The sequence below is a fragment of the Crocodylus siamensis genome, chromosome 4 (genome assembly GCF_052110815.1).
Source record: "Crocodylus siamensis isolate JL-2025a chromosome 4, ASM5211081v1, whole genome shotgun sequence".
Taxonomy (NCBI): Eukaryota; Metazoa; Chordata; order Crocodylia; family Crocodylidae; genus Crocodylus; species Crocodylus siamensis.
The window spans coordinates 219,554,252-219,573,284 of NC_143398.1; the positions used below are offsets into that span (position 1 = coordinate 219,554,252).

Sequence of the window (19,033 nt, forward strand, 5' to 3'; positions counted from 1 at the left end):
ATTTCCCAGAAATGTCTTTGTAGAAATGGAGATTTTCAGAAAATAATACAAATTTGAGATGGTGCAAATGTTCAGAATCTAGGTGCAGCTTCTCATCCTTTTGTTATTCATCTAGTAGATTCCAACCATGCTAGCTTTCAACTCCTCCTTCTGCAAGACAAATACATTACAATGTTGGAAAAATGCTTTCTCATATCCTGACAAGGTTGATGTGGATTATATTTCAATCAGATTTATTCCATTTAATGATTATTGTTTATATGACCATTAGTGAGATTTATAAAATGCCTAATTAATTAAACAATAATATTTGTTCTCCTTTCTCATAGAAAATATACAAACAAGCTTTGGATGAATTAAAGAAAAGAGGTTATGATATGCGCCTTGATGCCATTCCAATCCAAGCTGCAAAAGCATCCAGAAATATTGCCAGTGATGTAAGTAACCTTTTTGTTACATGTATGCTAGGGCAGAAGTTACACATAAACTGGTATAAGTGATTGGAAACTGGTTCAAATCTCTAACACAACAGAAGTTCAGTGCACGTAAACCACTTTCAAAATAGCTGAAACCAGTTTAAGACAAACCTGGATGTATGTAGTATCAGACATAACTGATTTAGGTTATATCAGTTTACTGAACTTCTGTCCCAGATCCCCTACAGATTCAAGTTGACTCACAGTCCCCCAACATCCTAGGATGCTTTGCATCTCCCCTGCACCCCTCCCTTGTAGAGTGGGTTGGATGCTCCAACCCAGCTGTTTGCTCCAGCATAGCAGGGAGGCATGCTGTAGTGCCCCCTAGCTTCTGACTTGGGCAACTGCAGACATGTGGCTGTATTTCCAGAATCAAAAGTGAATGTCTGTTCACTTGCTTATTGGTTCAATCTGCTCAGCTTAGACTAACCTGTAAAGATTAAATCAATTCAGCCTTGGGCTTTTTGATTGTCTGAACTTAGCCTTAAAGGAATCTGTTTTTTATAGCAAAGGGTTCATAATTTGTGCTTCATATTTTTTGTATGTAAATGTCTTAAAATAGGAAGTAGAATTCATCACTATCCACAAACTATATCATATGTTTCTTGCATGTGATAATATTATCCTTTCATAAAAGAAAGTAAAGAACTTATTAAAAGTAAATAACTTATTACTTCTATTCAACATAAGAATTACGTGTTTAAAAATCTCTCTCCCCAGCCCAATTAATACATTAATATTTACATTCTAAACCATCACCATTTCTTTCCATTAGCAGTGATTAAACTTTGTTGTATTGGAAGCCCAAATAAAGGCAGTCATGTACTGCATATGAAGAGTATGGATAGTGGAAAAAAATTGTATATCACTTCTTTGATGGACTTTGTCACTGCTGACTGAGAGAGACCTGATTTAGGGTATCAGAAAGCAGTTCATTCTTCAGGCTGATTCTGTCCTAGGTACCACTAGTAAAACTTTCAATAAAAATGCCAGTTCATTTTAATTATCTTTAGGGGTTTTGTAATAACATTCTTAAGGAAAGACATTTCAGCTATTAGGTAAATGCGGCTTTTTATGAAACTTACTTTTCTCTGTTTTGTATGAAAAATGAATAAATTGGAATACTAATTAAAAAGTAGAGTATTTTATTCCCAGTATTATAGGATATATATGTTAGAGTTAACCTGGATACGTTATTTCAGAATAAAAAATTGTAACATGTATGTCTAATACATTTTTCAGTATAAATACAAGGAAGGTTACCGCAAGCAGGTTGGCCACCACATTGGGGCCCGCAGTGTAGCGGATGATCCCAAAATGATGTGGTCAATGCATGCAGCCAAGATCCAGAGTGACAGGGAGTACAAAAAAGACTTTGAAAAGTGGAAGACCAAGTTTAGTAGCCCGGTGGACATGCTGTCAGTTGTCGTGGCTAAGAAAGGTCAGGAGCTGGTCAGCGATGTTGATTATAGACATCCTCTACATGAATGGACCTGTCTGCCAGACCAGAATGATGTCATCCAAGCTAGGAAAGCTTATGATCTACAGAGTGATGTGAGTACATTATGCATAAAAATACATTCAACAAATCCCTATTTTATTTTGCCATACTTGTATGCGGAGGTGATATTCTCCATAGCATGTGATCCTGAATCACTAAATTTTTTCAGTGTTGTTGGGCTTTGACCCTATTATTGGTACACTTGTATTAGAACTCTAAGATTCTTCTGTATTCATCTACATTGTTATTTTACCCCACTTAAGAGAATCAGAGTCTGAAACAAATGGCCATTTCAGAATAATCCATAATATTATTAATTTTTTTTAAATTCAGATTTATAACTCTGACAAATCATTGACTATTTTTTAAATTAATTTGATTAATTTTAGGCTATTTACAAATCAGACTTGGAATGGCTGAAGGGAATTGGATGGGTTCCCATTGGTTCCTTGGATGTTGAGAAGGTCAAGAGAGCTGGAGATATCCTTAGTGACAGGAAGTACCGCCAGCCTGCAGACCAAATTAAATTCACCTGTGTGACAGATTCCCTTGAGCTGGTTTTGGCCAAGCAAAATGCTGAGAACATGAATAAGGTGAGATTCCCAGAAAAAAATCGCTGGTATGATTGACTCATGTAATGAGTAATGTCCTTCAGTCAGAGGAATTTACTATTTTGAAGAAGCAAAATTTGAGCTAGCTACTGTTGCTGAGTTAGTAGTGCTTGCCAAGCATCTTGTTTTTCCTTTGTGCTTTGCAAGGTGGTGGGACCTTTTTTTTTCCAGCTGTGGTCCTGCCTAGGATATTGCTGCCTTGGTCACCTTCAGACTGAATAACTTTAGTGTGACCTCTGGAGAACTACATTTGGAAATGCAACTTGTATGGAATAAAGACCTGCTAGCAAAATAGTGTTTCTCACAAAGCATGACAGTCAGCACACATTGTATATGGGCAAAGCTCATATCCCAACATTGTATATGGGCAAAGCCTCTGCACTCAAATAAGAGTGCTTTACCCACTGCTAGATCTCCACTGTTTATTGGACATCCCCTATCTCCTCTAATTCTCGCTATACTTATACTTCAGATTCCTGATTCCATCGTTTTCTCACTGCTGAACCAAGAAATTGACATGGCAGAGCAGATTCAGTAGTAATGAGAAGGACAAAATTTTCCACTTAAACTTTATAGTTGAAGGTCACAATATATCAATGTATTCAAAACCAGCTTGAACAGTAGGTGCTAGTTTATTGGAGCATTTCTTATGGGTAAGAAGTTATGCGACTCTTTGATGTGACTTCTGGTTCAAGCTTTTGGTTTTGCATCAAGGAGCCTTCAGCTAATCATAGTTTCCAGCTCAATTGTATTTTGTCAAAAATTCTTTAGCAATAAGCAGGCAATGAAGTTAAAATTGTTTTTTCCCCCCTGCAGCGCTTATACACGGAAGCCTGGAATGCTGACAAAACGTCGATTCACGTCATGCCGGATACACCGGAGATTCTGCTAGCAAAGGCCAATTCAGCCAATATTAGTCATGTAAGAACATTTTAAAAGCTATGTCAAAGTAGTACAAATTCAGAAGCTGAAGTAAGCATTCATTTAACTTCAAAGAGCTTCTTTTAAATGGGCTTTACTTTTCCTTATAAAAAAGGTTGTACCTTCCTGCTATGTAATTTAAACTCCATGTACCATGTTTTCATCCACATTTTGTGTTTTCTCTGTAGAAACTCTACATACAAGGTTGGGAAGAAACCAAGAAGAAGGGCTATGATCTGAGAACTGATGCTATTCCAATCAAAAGTGCAAAGGCATCAAGAGACATTGCTAGTGAAGTATGTCTTTATTTAATAGTCTTGTAATTTTAAGAGAATATGAAAGGTTTTTTTCTCCATTTTTATCAAATGACAAACTATGAGTTATTTCAGAAAACAAAGCATTAGGAACTAGAGAAAGACAAATAAATCCAGAAAAAATACTGAACATTGATTAGGGAAAAGAATATAATATTAGAATGCTTAATAGTAAGCAAACAAAAGAGGAAATATGTTCTAAAAAGATCATAGTAATGCAGTATTGCTAATATGAAAGCTCATTTTTATTAGGGATAGGAAGCTTTTACCACTAAAATAATTTTTTAATTCTTTGCAAACTCAGACAGTATAAAATACTGATTACTACTCAGTCTCATAATTACCTTTATCATTCAGACATCATTTTATACATTTTATATCAAATTTGCTTCATGCTAGGTGAGGTATAGCCTTAGCTGGTAGAGCTGCAGTGAAGTTAATTAAATTACTCCATTTGGGTATCTAGCTTCTGATTTACTTTTGCATGAACACTTAAAACGTAACTTTTCTGTCTGTCTTTTTATATAGTATAAATACAAAGCAGCATATGAGAAGCAGAAAGGTCACCATATAGGCGCTCGCACAGTAGAGGATGATCCCAAGATTATGTGTGCTCTCCATGCTGGAAAGATCCAGAGTGACAGGGAGTACAAGAAAGATTTTGAGAAGTGGAAGACCAAGTATAGTAGCCCAGTGGACATGATGTCAGTTGTTGTGGCCAAGAAAGGCCAGGAACTGGTCAGTGATGTTGATTATAGGCGTTATCTTCATGAATGGACATGTCTGCCAGACCAGAATGATGTGATCCAGGCCAGAAAAGCTTATGATCTACAGAGCGATGTGAGTAAAAATAAAAGTAGAATATATGTTTTATACATGGATGTGGATGAGAATCATCTGTTCAAATATTTTAAAGTGAGTTGTGCCCACTATATCCCTGATCCTTCAGGTGCTTTCCTCAACAGCTTTATTCAAATGGGTAGTCCACAGGAAATTAATTGGTAAAACTCAGGAACTGAAATGTGCAGGAACAGAAGTTGGAATGGAGGTGTAAATTGTAAGCACTCTTCTGTACCATCCTCATCCTTATCTCATTATGTAAAGATAGGCATTGACACAAATGGCAGTTTGGCCTGAACACAGGTTTTCAATGGTTAGCATAGGTGTTTACAAGGAGGCTAGTGGTATTTTATGTAGCATATCTAGAAATGAACCTTATGTTGCAGCTGGGTTTTCATTATGATGGAATATACACATTCCTGAGAGAGTTACAAAAGTGAGTTAAATGTTATGTTTAAAAAATATATTTTTGATCTTAATGTATGGGCTAGTGTATAAATATATATGCAAAAGACTTGATATAATGCAGTCTAAGTACAGAATGCTTTATGTATCACTGCAGGAGACAGAGCTCTGAGAAAACCCTGGAAGTGCACTGCTATGCACTGCCAGGTTTCTTCCTAACGGGAAGAATAAAATCAAGGACTGGAGTAGGTAGCTAAAAGCCTCATTAGCATCTTAAGGACTGTGCCCATGTCTTTGGCGACAGGCTCATTCTCTGGCCCATTTTTACCCTGTGCCTCACGCTGAGAATAGGACAGATAGTACAAAAAGGCTTGAGAACTTTTCAGTGGCAAGATTAGTGGCTTGTCTACAAGATAAACCACTGCTGCTACAACAATTAGAAATAGTATGTACCAAGAAAGGGGTTCCTGTCAATGTAGCTACATCATCTCACCCAGCCATATGGATTAAGCCAATACAAGCACTCCTCTGTCATCAAGGGTACATGCCACCAAAACTCTGGACTGCTGGTTTGGCCTGTGACTATCCTTAATGTTGCCTATTCCCACTTGTATCCTTTACTCACACCGGCATAGGAATGCATCAGCTCTGAGCTTTCTTTTGTGCCCCATGGATGAACAAATGAGATCAAGGTTTAAGAGCTCTTGTAATGTCATGCTTAATGTGGGTGTTTTATAATTTGACTTGTTAACTGGGTAGTTGCATAGGCAGTGTTTTATCAAAGAATTCTTATGCAGGTGCTCTCCAGTTGGGAGAGCTCCAGAATGGCAGAGTCTGGCCCATCCCAAATTTCATTCTCTCTGGGACCCCGACATTTGTCTATGAGTAAAGCATGAACATTTGTTGTCCCTGGTGGGAAATGGCAGCATTTTTTTTAACTCCTGCATGGTTGCTTTAAAGGGTTGGGATGAGGCTCCCAGTTGTACTCTGTTGCATGACCCTGTACAATCCATTTATGTAATTATAGTGTAATTGGTTTGTTTGTAGAACGTGTACAAGTCAGATCTGGAATGGCTGCGTGGCATTGGCTGGATGCCAGAAGGATCTGTGGAAGTGCTTAAAGTGAAGAAAGCCCAAGAACTCCTGAATGAAAGACTGTATCGGAAACGACCAGATGAACTGAAATTCACCAGCATTGTGGACACACCGGAAGTTGTACTGGCTAAGGCCAATGCTCTGAATCAGAGTATTGTAAGAAACTATCTATATTTATGTGTTAGGCTCCCAATCCTGCCATTTTAGTTTTTCAGAATGAGGGGCTCTACAGAAACATTTTAAACAGGAAATAAACAGGGTACTAGGAAAATTTCCACCCTGAAAAGGGACACAAATTAGTACAATGTATTTACTTTCAATATTTATACTAAAATAATTTACCATTTGCACAGCTAGACATCACCCTTTGTATTACAGGGTCAAATCCAACTGTCACTGACAGTTTTTCAATAGGAGTCTTTCCATTAATATAGATATAATATGGTTACAAGAAAAGATCTAAGAGATTTGGTATTTCTATCAGATGAACCAGGCTTTGCATTTTTTAATGTCCTAGTTATATCTAATATGTATGTTAGACATGCACATATGTATATACCATGTTTACTCAAATATAAGATGATCCTGAACATAAGAAACTACCCCAATAATTAGTCTCTATATATGGGAAATTTATAAATAGTTGAGGTTTGCCTTGAATTTGTCCCCTTCCCACTGTTGCTGCTGGGAAAATATATCTGAGGGGGTGGGGAGGGGAGGGAGGTTCAGGTAGGCCTCTTGCTCTCTGTCCCACCATCTTCTTCCTCCTGCAGCCTCTCTCCCTCCCTTACTGTCAGACACTGCTCTCCCTCAGTTAAGTGAGGGGCAAATTTGTAAATGCTAACTTCAAAACAAACATGCCTGTAGTATTTCCATATTGACAAATTACTACAGTTACCCATAGAGTAAGTTCATCCAGAATTGGTGCATTTTATCTTTCATACTTTCATAGTTTCGTAGTTTGTAGGGTCAGAAGGGACCTGAGCAGATCATTGAGTCTGACCCCCTGCCATGGCAGGAAAGAGTACTGGTGTCAAACGACCCCAGCAAGGTGTTCATCTAACCTCCTCTTAAAGACCCCCAAGGTAGGAACCAGCACCACTTCTCTTGGAAGTTGGTTCCAGATCCTAGCTGCCCTGACCGTGAAGTAGCGCCTCCTGATATCTAGCCTAAATCTACCCTCTGCCAGCTTGTGACCGTTATTCCTGGTCACTCCTGGCAGTGCTCAGGGGAACAGGGACTCCCCCAAAGCCTGCTGATCCCCCCTGACTAGTTTGTAACAGGCCACCAGATCCCCCCTCAGCCTTCTCAGCTGCGGCCTGACCAGTGCCGCATAGGGGGGGAGGATCATCTCCTTGGACCTGCTTGAGATGCATCTGTGGATACATGATAAGGTGTGGTTGGCCTTCCTGACTGCATCCCCACACTGCTGGCCCATGTTCATGTGGGCATCAATGATCACTCCAAGATCCTTTTCTGCCTGCATACTGACAAGAAGGGAGTTCCCCAGCCTGTAGGTATGGTGCTGGTTCTTCCTCCCCAGGTGCATCACCTTGCACTTGTCAGTGTTGAATTCCATCCTGTTCTCTGCCCACCCATGTAACCTGTCTAGGTCCAACTGTAGCCTATTCCTCCCTTCTAGCATGCCCACATCTTCCCACATCTTAGTGTCATCAGCAAATTTGAACAGGGTGCTTTTTACCCCCTCGTCCAAGTCGCTGATGAAGATGTTGAACAGTGCGGGCCTGAGGACCGAGCCCTGCAGAACCCCACTGCCCACATCCCTCCAAGTTGAAAATCACCCATCCACCACCACTCTCTGGGTGCGGCCTCCAGCCAGTTGGTGACCCATTTGACTGTGTAGGTGTGGATGCCACAGTCCTCCATTTTCTTAATGAGAATGGGGTGAGAGACAGAGTTGAAGGCTTTCTGAAAGTCCAGGAAGACTATGTCCACTGCTACCCCTTCCTTGAAGCTGCTGAAAGTTTTAGCGCAGGTATTCTATAAACATACTTTTAAGCAGGAGTTTGTACCTACTTATTTATAGTGTAACCTATTTTTTAAAGAAATTTTTCATGTTCCAAAACAAATCAGCCAAATCAAGTCCAAATCCATGAATCAGTCCAGGACCATAAGTGGCCCTACAGCCGGCAAACATCCTCCACCCTCCACCCTCACCGGGGGTTTCAGATATTTCCAAAGTTTTTTGGCAGGCATCCTACATGCAGGCCTTAGCCCAGAAGCTTGGGGTTTAGATGCCCCTAAGTTTTGCTTGAAACTTAGCCATATGACTGCAGGACCCGGCTAGGGAAGAGCCTCCCATTTCCATAAAGTGGATTTTAAGCCCCAGCATCTCAGTGGGTACTAAATTACATCAGAAGAACTGTTATCCCTAAAAATGCTTAAGGAAATGTTTTCTTATACCCAGATACATGGTGTTTCCCCTAAGCCCTAAAATCACAGGAATAAGCTAGGGAAGCTCTGAAAGAACCACTTACTAGACCACCGTACCTTCCTGGATGACCACAGTATTTCCCCTATGTATTATATTAGTTTAAAGTCAAGAGGCTCACAGTTTACAACATAGTTCATTGGGCTGGGGCCCCATCAGAGTCAACAGCATTTCAAGTCATGGTGACCCCACAGATCATTATGTCTCAGTATGTGTGTGCGGATGCCTGATACCTGCTCCCCACAAAACATCCATGTGCTAATTAGCCTCCTACTTATGTCTGGACCTGAGTGTTCTTGTCATGAATCCTGGGATCCTTCAAAAACTTAAATGCAGATGAAGTGCAGGGCAACCTGGTCTGGTTCCACCTCATGGAGGAAAGTGCCACATAAATCATATGTAACAGGCTGAGAGGGAGGAACAGAGGGATTCTGGGTGAACTCTTTGGAGCCCCATTTGTCAGGCATTTAAGGCTGGTGAAGTAACAGGAATAATTGCAGATGGGAAAGAAAGGTGCAGCTCAGCTATGGGAGTGAAGAGGATATTGAAATGTATTAAATATTAGTGGCTCACTATGACTTAAAAAAGAGTCAGTGCTGAAGGGGACTGCATGCAATATCTGATTTGGATGACTTGTGCTAATCTGTCCTTTTGGTAGTTTTCCTACAGAAAGGTTTTCCATTATTATCATTATAGTAGTTTTTTAGGTATCAATGGAAGGGTATCAGGGCTTGCTGAGTCCTTCATGATGCCTTCCTGGTATTGTAGTACCTCCAGGCTTAGTGCCAGTTTTTTAAGAAACATTTTCCCCATGCTGACTAGGGAAAAGAACTTCATCTTATATTCAGGTAAATATGGGAGGTAAACCCATGTATATTAGTATTAGATGTATCTACTAATATTTAATCATTTTATAAAGTGATATCAATGTTCCCCAGCCAATAGTAGTACACAACCCCTGATTTTATTTAGGCACATTAAAGCAAGAATCTCAGAAGCACAGCCTGTCAAAAAAACCCCTCATAAAAAAATTTTAATGTGCGTCATTTAACACTAAATAAATATACTGTGAAGAAATGAATTAAGCCAAAGCATAATTCAGTCTACTTTGCAAATGTGAACGTGTCAAAAACAAGAAAGGAATATTTTTTGAATTAATCAAACAGCTTATTCAGAATGCAACACGTGCCTTTATATATACAATTTGCCTTTGGAAAAGTAACTTAATCCATCTCCCAATAAGCCAATGGGAATGTTGCTATTGAAGCCAATAGGAAAAGGACCATTGTCCAACATTGAACCAGTAATATATAGCATTAGATGGGTAAAAATATTGTATTACTTAATAAGGTTTAAACACTGTAATAAATAACTCTGTGTTTGTTTTGTTGCTAGCCTTTGTATAGGGAGCTTTGGGATAAAGAGAAGACACAAATTACCATTCCTTCTGATACTCCTGAGATGGTACTGTCCCGAGCCAATGCTCTTAATGTCAGCAAGGTAAGATACTGAAATATGAAAAATAAGTACATTTCCACAAAAAATGCATATCAAATTTTACTCTTTAAAGTGGCATAATTTCAAGTCTCTTCTACAGAGATGTGTAGTCTTTTATAATCATCTAGTAAATATGCAAAATTAAAAAAACTTGCTCCTTTATAAAGCATAAATAGCTCAATTAAAAAGGTACCTTTCAGAATGCATTATTTATTTATTTTTTCCACTTATATGCTGCCCTTCCCAAAGAAACTCAGACTGGCTTACAGAAAAATAACATAATGACTTATCAAACAAACAAACAAGGGAACAAAACCAGAGAAACAAAACAACTTATAAAAGCCCATAGAACAGGGCTGGGGAAAATATGGCCCACAGGCTGTAGCCAGCCCAGCGATTGATTCTGTCCAGTCTACAGGCAGGCAGCAGCTCCAGCCTCTGCTGCCACTGTGGGAGGCGCTGAGTTGGAGCAGCCCCTATGTACACTACTCCAAAAAACAAATTGGGACAAAAATGATTAATAAAATAAAATAAAAATATTTCATAATAGATGTTTGATTTTTAGCATATGATTTGCTTTTTGAGCTATAATTTGTTTGAATTATATTTTCACCATTAATTTCATGTGTGCAGCCTTCTTGTTAAGTGGCCCTCCAGCCAAAATAATTGTCCACCCCTACTACAGAATTTTAATATGACTGATATAGCAACACTCCTCCTCACTCCCCTCACCCTGTCAACAGTATCCCAGCTTAGCCTGGGATGCTAAACACCTGCTCAAACAGCCAGGTCTTGCAGCACTTTTGGAAGATGTCTGGGCTTGGGTTTTAGCTGGCCTCAAGGGGTGGGAGTTTCAGTGCTGAAGGGTCCTGAGAGCTGCTCTAATTAAAATGTGTTCCCCGCCTCCCAGGGCATGTGTATAGGTACCCACTGATTTAATCTCTGGGTAGATTCTTTTCATTTAGAGTGATACTTAAATGTATTCTAATGCAAATAAACATTTAATAATCATAAATTAAAATGCCGGGATAAAGAAATACTCTGTGAAAAGTTATAAGTTATTTCAAACTCTGCCACTTGGCTGCTGAATGACCCTGTGAACTGTACTTAACCTTTTTTATGTTTCAGTTTTCCCATATGTAAAAACAGGATAGAATACTAACCTTTATTGTAAAGTGTTTTGACATCTATAGCTGGAAAGTGTTAGTTGTTGTTATTATTATTATTATTTTGTTAATAGAGGAACAACCTAGATTTTAAAGGGGATTTATCATTTTCAAATATACTGGTTATGATATTGTATATTCTCTACTTGTTCCAATCCATTATGAAGAAATTGAGCTAATGTTATTTAATTGATTAATGTCTATTGAAGGTATTTACCTTTTTTGTCTACATGTAAGTTGACATGCTCATTTCATCCACAGAAACATTATCAGCTAGGCTGGGAAGAAGCCAAGAAAAAAGGCTATGATTTAAGAGTTGATGCTATTGACATCAAACATGCCAAGGCTTCTAGAGATATTGCTAGTGAGGTACAGTTCTGCTTTTACTTCCTTTTTGTTAGTAACATCCTTCTTATTAAATACTCAAATGTATTTAGATCAATGACCAAATTATATGATTTAGTTAATTTCCATAATGCTTCTAAAATATCAAATTATAGTGGTTTTACTCTAGGTCTTGCTGTCTGATGTATATCAATGTAATTTACCTAAACAGTTGGAGTGGTTGAATTATTTTGTAAATATTTGAGCAACTAAATATTTCTGTTTTGTTTTGCAAAGGGCCAAATAAAGTTCTGAAATTATCTGAAGCTTTTAGTGCTTTTCAGAAAAATTTTTGCAACAATATTTTTAATATAGATATTTTTCTATAAAATACAATCAGAAGTTGACTGCAGTCTGCTGGAGTCAGCTGAAAGGTTCACATTGACTTCAGTGGGATTTAGAACAACCTTTTGTATACAAATTAAAAGCCTCGTAAGGAAAAACATTTCCTTTCATTTCACTGAAATGTTAGCTGAAATAAAACAGGCACTTTAAATGTGCTTGGAGAAGCATTTCTACATGATTAGGTTTCTTTGATGGAAATGCTAATTGGCTTTTATTTTTGTTTTATTATTTCTTTTAAAATATGTTATTAGTATAAATACAAAGCAGGTTACCGCCAGCAGTTAGGACATCATGTGGGATTCCGAAGCCTTCAAGACGATCCGAAGTTGGTGTGGTCAATTCATGCCGCCAAAATCCAGAGTGATAGGGAGTACAAGAAACATTTTGAGAAATGGAAGACAAAGTTCAATAGTCCAGTGGATATGCTAAGCATCGTCTTGGCCAAGAAATGTCAGGGTCTGGTCAGTGATGTGGATTATCGCCATATTCTGCATCAGTGGACTTGCCTACCAGACCAGAATGATGTGATCCAAGCTAAGAAGGCCTATGAGTTACAGAGTGATGTGAGTACAGCAGAATAGTAACTAATGGTTTCTACATTTTAACTTGTACATTAAAGCATGTTTGTCACTTATCTGCAATCTGAGAAATTTCTACCACTTTTTGATATGATGTATTGTTCAGTAGCCATTATACGTGGTGTTGCTTTCGGTTTTTTTTTAATTCTGTAACTTTGTATGCCTTCTGCAACGCCATGTTTACTTTCACTTTTTGGGTCCCAATTCATGATTGATAAAGTTACCAATTATGTTAGCTGGCTTGTGCTCTCTCTCTCGGGCCAGTTTAAACTCCCCACCACTGTGGATCTACAAGATATAATACTTTATTTGAGATGCTTTTTTGCTTTTGCAAACCAGAATATGACACATGGGGCAAGGTGCCTTTAAAAGATGTCACATAGAGTATCACAGAATATTGCATTGTGGATTCACGAGTTAAACTGTTTTTTTTTGCAATGTTGTGAAGCAGTTACAGCATCTGGTGAAATCATTTGTTTGATTTTGAATGAAAACGGTGCATGCAAATTCATTATTCTTGTTAACCTGTTCTTGAATGTATGTTCCAAGCACAGATCATTCATTATGGGCAAGAATGTGATTTATCTGACTTCCCTTATTTCCATATGAGAACTACATGCTTCACAAGTTGCAATGGGAGGTGGGGATGAGGAGAGGCAGCTATTGTAGAGCCATTACTTTTTTCTCCAGATCCCCAGTTAAAGAGATAAAATAGACTTCTGTTATGAGAGCCTTAATTCTATCCTCCACAGTCCACTGCTGTAGTATCTGTCCATCTGTTCTGGTAACAGGTTACTTTCTCCCTGAAGTAAGAGGGAAACAGGAAAGAAATTGTAATAATAAGACATGGCTCCCTTCCTGGACTGTTCCTGGAGATAGTGCATCTATCAATACTTTTAGCTATCTTCTAAGACTTGGCTAATATAATTAATACTATAATTTATTTGCTTATAGAATGTGTACAGGTCAGACCTGGAATGGTTGCGTGGTGTTGGCTGGTTAACAGAAGGTTCAGTGGACGTGCTTAAAGCGAAGAGAGCTCAGGAACTCCTGAATGATAGACTGTATCGTAAAAGGCCAGATGAATTAAAATTTACTGCCATTGTTGACACACCACCAGTTCTCCTGGCTAAGATCAATGCTGTTCAGATCAGTGAAGTAAGCTGGATTTGATGTTTTCATAAGTTTTCTGTATTCCCACTGATATTTTTGTATTATCTGTAATTGTGTTAAAATGCATAAGATGAGAACAGAAACAGTAGTTTCTATCATTAGAACAATGAATTGAAAAACGACACAATATCATAGTCTTAAAAAAAATTAATGCCATCATAGAATAACGTTGTGTTTTTTTCTCATTAGCCTCTCTATCGTGAAGCCTGGGACAAAGATAAGATACATATCACCGTACCTGCTGATACACCTCAGATGCTGCAGTCCAAAGTCAATGCTGCAAATATTAGTAATGTAAGGTTTCCAAGTAATAAGCATAGGGAGTTTATACATGTGCTGGGGTGGGGGGGCACTTTAATTAGAGCAGATCCAAGAGTATCCAGAACATCACATGTATCAGTGTCCCCACTCTGAAAAATGGTGGCTTATTCAATAAGCTTTAGTTAAAGTGCCCCCAACACCATTTTTCAGTGTGGGAACACTGATAAACATAATGCTGGAGTCTGCGGGAATGCGCAGTTACCATCCTCCAGCACACTCGATTAATCAAGCCTGCTCCAACGCGCTGTAATTACAGTGCATTGGAGCAACCTCGCTGCATGTGTATGGGCACCCATAGTGTTATTAAACTTAATCTGTTTAACTAACTGAAATCTGTTAGATTCTAGAATTCTCTGATCCTGTTACTGCTAATTTGCTAATTCTGTGTTGATTATTTTTCATAATTAAAATACAGGTGAAATATTAAGATTACATTGAGCATAATACACAATTAATGAGCACAACTGTCAGTAAACACAGTAGGCCAGATTCACTGGTCAGGGGTAAGTGACATTCCACTTTCTGGTAGTGCTGGAGTGAGGTTGCAGTTGTAATGGTCCAGAAAATGTACCAGAGACGAGGATATTTGTGTGTTTGGGGGAGGGAGGAAGGGGGGAATACGATAAGTGATACATCACCCTCCAAAAATATCCATTCCTCTCTGTGATTTTTAAATAATTGGATTTGCATCCATTTATGCTAGCAGTAATTTTGGCCAGTTTTCTAAAGCATGTACCTTGTTGCATATCCAGCCTTCATTTAATATAATATAATAACTAGATTGTCATGGGCTTGCATAAACTCTGTGACTGGAGTTGGGGAAGAAAATGTGCACAAAACTCTCTTTTAGTGAAAAATTTAAATTCAGTAATACAAAAATTGTTCACAAATCTTTATCTGCTTTAACTAATTCTTGTTCTGAAAAAAATAAATTACAAAAAAATCAAAATATTTTATTTTTGACATTTTCAACATTTTGACATTACAAATGTTCACCCACCTCTCTTAATGACAATGTTCAATTTCTTTGAGCACATAATGTAGCCAGGCTTCCACAAAACAAAGATCAGTGGCCTTGTTCAGCTTGATGGCCCATAGAAATTGGCTATGCTTGAATGAGAAAGCACTTAAAATTTTCTTACATCAGTTAAATAGCTAGGAATTTTCTTGCTTGTTTTAGCCTCATCTTCTTTGAATAGTTAATATAAGGCACAACTGACAGACCATTGCAAAATATAAGAATCTTTCCATTGCATCAAAGCAGGCTTTGATCCAGGCCCCTGTTATCACCAGAGTGGATGTGCTACCACCAATGACCCCAGTCCTGATGCCCATGTAGAGTCTCACTGAAATCAGTGGAGCTGCACATGGACATGAGAGTCCATAGATCAACTTTTAGAACTTCAGCCTATAAATTAAGCATTGAAACATGTAATGGGGGATAGTTTGAGGTTGTATAGTTGTTTCAAGAATTGTATCTGTAACCTAAACATTTTAAAGTGCAGGTAAAAAACAGACGTGCTCTAAATCTTGGGAATTTTTTTTTGAGAGAGAAATGAGCTATTTTGACCAGATTTTAAATGGAACATTATTTTTTATTACAGAAACATTATCAGCAAGCCTGGGAAGATGTCAAGGCAAAAGGTTATGACTTAAGAGCTGATGCCATTTCAATCAAACATGCCAAGGTTTCCAGAGACATTGCTAGTGAGGTACAATTTTTGTTGTTTTAATATCTTTTTTTTTTTTTATAAGAGGCCATGTCTTTTCATCCCTGTATCAGTCATGAGAGAAGACAATATGGTTAGTTGAACTCAACTCACAAACTGATATTTGTTCAACTATGAACAGCATTTTGCTATTTTAAATCCTGACCACCTCTTTTTAGCTATGGCTTAATTTGCTATGGGTAAAATAATGAAGGTGAACTGAATATTTTATTTGCATTTGTCATATCACTGGAGGTTTAAAGAGCTTTTGTATGCTGCATGTTGTGAAATTACATTCACCCAAAAACTGCAGTAATTGAAGTGGACTATGGCCTTATACATTCAGTTTCTCCTGGGAGAGTCACTGCTCTACCAGGTGAAACCACAAGTGTACAGATATTCAGGTTTTTTCTCCCATGGTAAAAATGGCCACTCCAGGAGGAAAATAACCTGGGAGCAACCAAGGTTAAATCACTCCTAGGAGAAACTCGGGAGAACACAGGCTGACCATGGGCAGCCTGGGTCAGCCAGTCAGAGCTGTTGCCAGGCAGATTAAAGAAGCCTGCAAAGCATGCTGAGATATACCTCCTTGCCTGCATAACATCAGCACTACAAGTGCTCCATTCTTTAGGGATCTCAGCATTCAAATATCTGTGCACATGGCTCTGGGTAAGTTTTTTTATCAGGAGATCAAAACTGGGAGAATTCTCTCAGATTATTTGAATGTGTGTACACAGCCTATGTCTGTTGCTAGTGAAAAACAATTCAGAGGTGTGGTACAGCTTTCAAGTTTCCTGAAAAGTCCTAGAATGTAACAAATGCTTACAAATCAATTGCTGAGCATTTAAAATAGCTTTACAGCCATTAAGAAAAACGTGGGCCATGTTTTTAAAGGTCAGTTCTTGGGTAGTTACCCAGCAGGATAAGCTTTTAAATAAACCTGAATTTCAACAATACGTTGAAAAAGCTATTAAAGAGTCCCAAACTGAACACTCAAAACAGTAGTCTCCTTAGAAAATTTAGCTTTCCTATTTACGATTTTTCCTGCTAATATTTTATATTTATACTTACTAGTACAAGTACAAGGAAACACATGAGAAACAGAAAGGCCACTATATTGGATGCAGAAATGCAAAGGAAGATCCCAAACTGTCATGGGCTGCACATGTCATGTTGATGCAGAATGACCGAGAATACAGGAAAGCTTATCATAATTCAAAGGCCAAAATCACTATACCAGTTGATGCTGTACCTGTCCTGGCAGCAAAGGAATGCCAGTCATATGTGACTGAAGTTGACTACCGCCAGCACTTGCACCAGTGGACGTGTCTGCCAGACCAGAATGATGTGATCCAGGCCAGGAAGGCCTATGACCTCCAAAGTGATGTAAGTATATAGGGAACCCTACATATGATTCATGAGGCATTAGAGGTATGATGGATTTTCCCTTCCCAAGACATTTTTCCTTTTTCTCTCTTTCACTGTTGTTAGTATTTTTCTTTAACTGTGGCTTCTAGCTGTGCATAGGTATTATACATTAACTTAACTAGTATACCTATCTGAAAGAAAATGATCTGAAGACTGTTGAGGGTTTGTATATCTCCCGAGAGAAATTTCTTTTGTGGCCAAGCAGGTTAAGTATATCAGTAAACTCCTCATCAAAGAGAGATCACATTACTGATGTAGTCTATATTACCAGTTTAGTCTCAGCATTTCTACTTCAAGAGTATCCAAGAAGAATGTTTGTAAGATGACAGGGAACTGGTTCTGGTGGCTGATGTCAAGAGACTATGGGCTAGGACAGATGTTGTTTCTCCAGGGAGAGTCCCTGCTCACTCTGGAGAAACCACTGGTATACAGAAGTTCATATTTTTTCTCTCGGAGTAAAAGTGGCCACTTTGGGAGAAAAATAACTCGGGAAGTAGCTCCTGGGAGAATATTTCTCAGGAGACAGAACTTCTGAATAGGTAGCCAGTGAGCTTTTGCTGCTTCCGTCTCCCCTTCCCACAGGGGGAGGGAGAGAATGTATCAGTCACAGCCAAGCAGGGAGCAGTATACACCCCCTGAATGCTTGGGGTTGGAAAAGCCAGGCCCTGAAGCACTTTAGGAGTGTGTTCTGCTCCTGGCTTGTTCTCTGCTTGAATTGTACTGCAGCACTTGGGTGCAGGGAAGCATACACTCTGCCCAGCTTTAGCTGGACTCCAACATAGCACCAGGGAGGGGAAAGGCTGGAGGGCCGGATGATGTGAATAAGTATCTTCAACCCTAAGAGTCAAGAATTCCAATTCTGGCCCTGCTGTGCAACAAGCAACAAGTAATTTAATCACGTACATTGAGTGATTAAAGGGGGGAGTAATAGGGAAAGTTGTCTTTGGGGGCAAAACAGTGAATTTAAGCCCCCAGTATCCATGAGGGAAGCTGCACCAGGGGAAGCCTTACCTTAAGGAAATTTTAAATGTTAAATCAATGCAACTCCTGTCTGGGCTAGTTCTACCCATTCCTGAACCACTTGTAAGATTGCGCTGACTCTGAGCCCCATCGCCTAAATTTATTAATTTACTTTTTATCAAACATAATGGTGAAGGGCAGGCATGTAGTTTTTGTATTGTGCTCATAATTGTCATGGTAGCTGTGGCAACAAAAGTAAATACATTTTGAAGGACGGACTCTTTCAGAATTTTTCTGTTTGATTATCTTTAGGGCCATGCACTGTATCCATTTCCCTTCACTTAAGCTCATCAATCATACAGTATAATTCTGGGACATGAGCTATTTAAACTGTGCTCCTTGCGTTGCGATTCACCCATTACACTGGGAAGTCAATAGTGTATAAAGGGGTCAGTTCCCAGCTCTAGTGCATTTTAGCGTTTCCTTAGCATGATTTAAAATGAAGGGATGGCTTATAAAAATGACGGTCTTCCTCTCTGGTTTTGACACAGGCCATTTATAAAGCAGACCTGGAATGGACCCGTGGCATTGGCTGGTTGCCAAGTGACTCTCCAGAAGTGAAGAAAGTAAAGAATGCCCAGGAAATCCTGAGTGACAACATGTACCGCACCCGTATAGAGAGCTTGCCGTATAGCCACATTGTTGACACGCCAGATGTTGTCCTCGCTAAAACTAATGCCGAACAAATCAGTCTTGTATGTTACCTCATTCCTATACTAGTAAATGATTTCAGGGCAGTGAGCAAAAGAAACTCTTGCTGCTCAGAATGTAAAACTAATGACTTGTATTTTAAATTA

The 19,033-nt window shown here is 38.8% G+C and overlaps 1 protein-coding gene across 31 annotated transcripts in view; it reads left to right on the forward strand.

Annotated features, from left to right (window-relative positions):
- Positions 1–19,033, forward strand: part of NEB (nebulin) — a 207,472-nt gene that overhangs the window by 109,537 nt on the left and 78,902 nt on the right. For all 31 annotated transcript variants that reach the window (XM_090045755.1, XM_090045724.1, XM_090045725.1 and 28 more), the window contains exons 69-83: positions 330–437; positions 1,719–2,030; positions 2,367–2,570; positions 3,405–3,509; positions 3,698–3,805; positions 4,352–4,663; positions 6,116–6,319; positions 10,011–10,115; positions 11,540–11,647; positions 12,259–12,570; positions 13,540–13,743; positions 13,948–14,052; positions 15,684–15,791; positions 16,863–17,174; positions 18,728–18,931. In XM_090045755.1, coding sequence (XP_089901881.1) covers positions 330–437; positions 1,719–2,030; positions 2,367–2,570; positions 3,405–3,509; positions 3,698–3,805; positions 4,352–4,663; positions 6,116–6,319; positions 10,011–10,115; positions 11,540–11,647; positions 12,259–12,570; positions 13,540–13,743; positions 13,948–14,052; positions 15,684–15,791; positions 16,863–17,174; positions 18,728–18,931 — 2,811 coding nt within the window. The remainder of the gene's footprint in view (positions 1–329; positions 438–1,718; positions 2,031–2,366; positions 2,571–3,404; positions 3,510–3,697; positions 3,806–4,351; positions 4,664–6,115; positions 6,320–10,010; positions 10,116–11,539; positions 11,648–12,258; positions 12,571–13,539; positions 13,744–13,947; positions 14,053–15,683; positions 15,792–16,862; positions 17,175–18,727; positions 18,932–19,033) is intronic.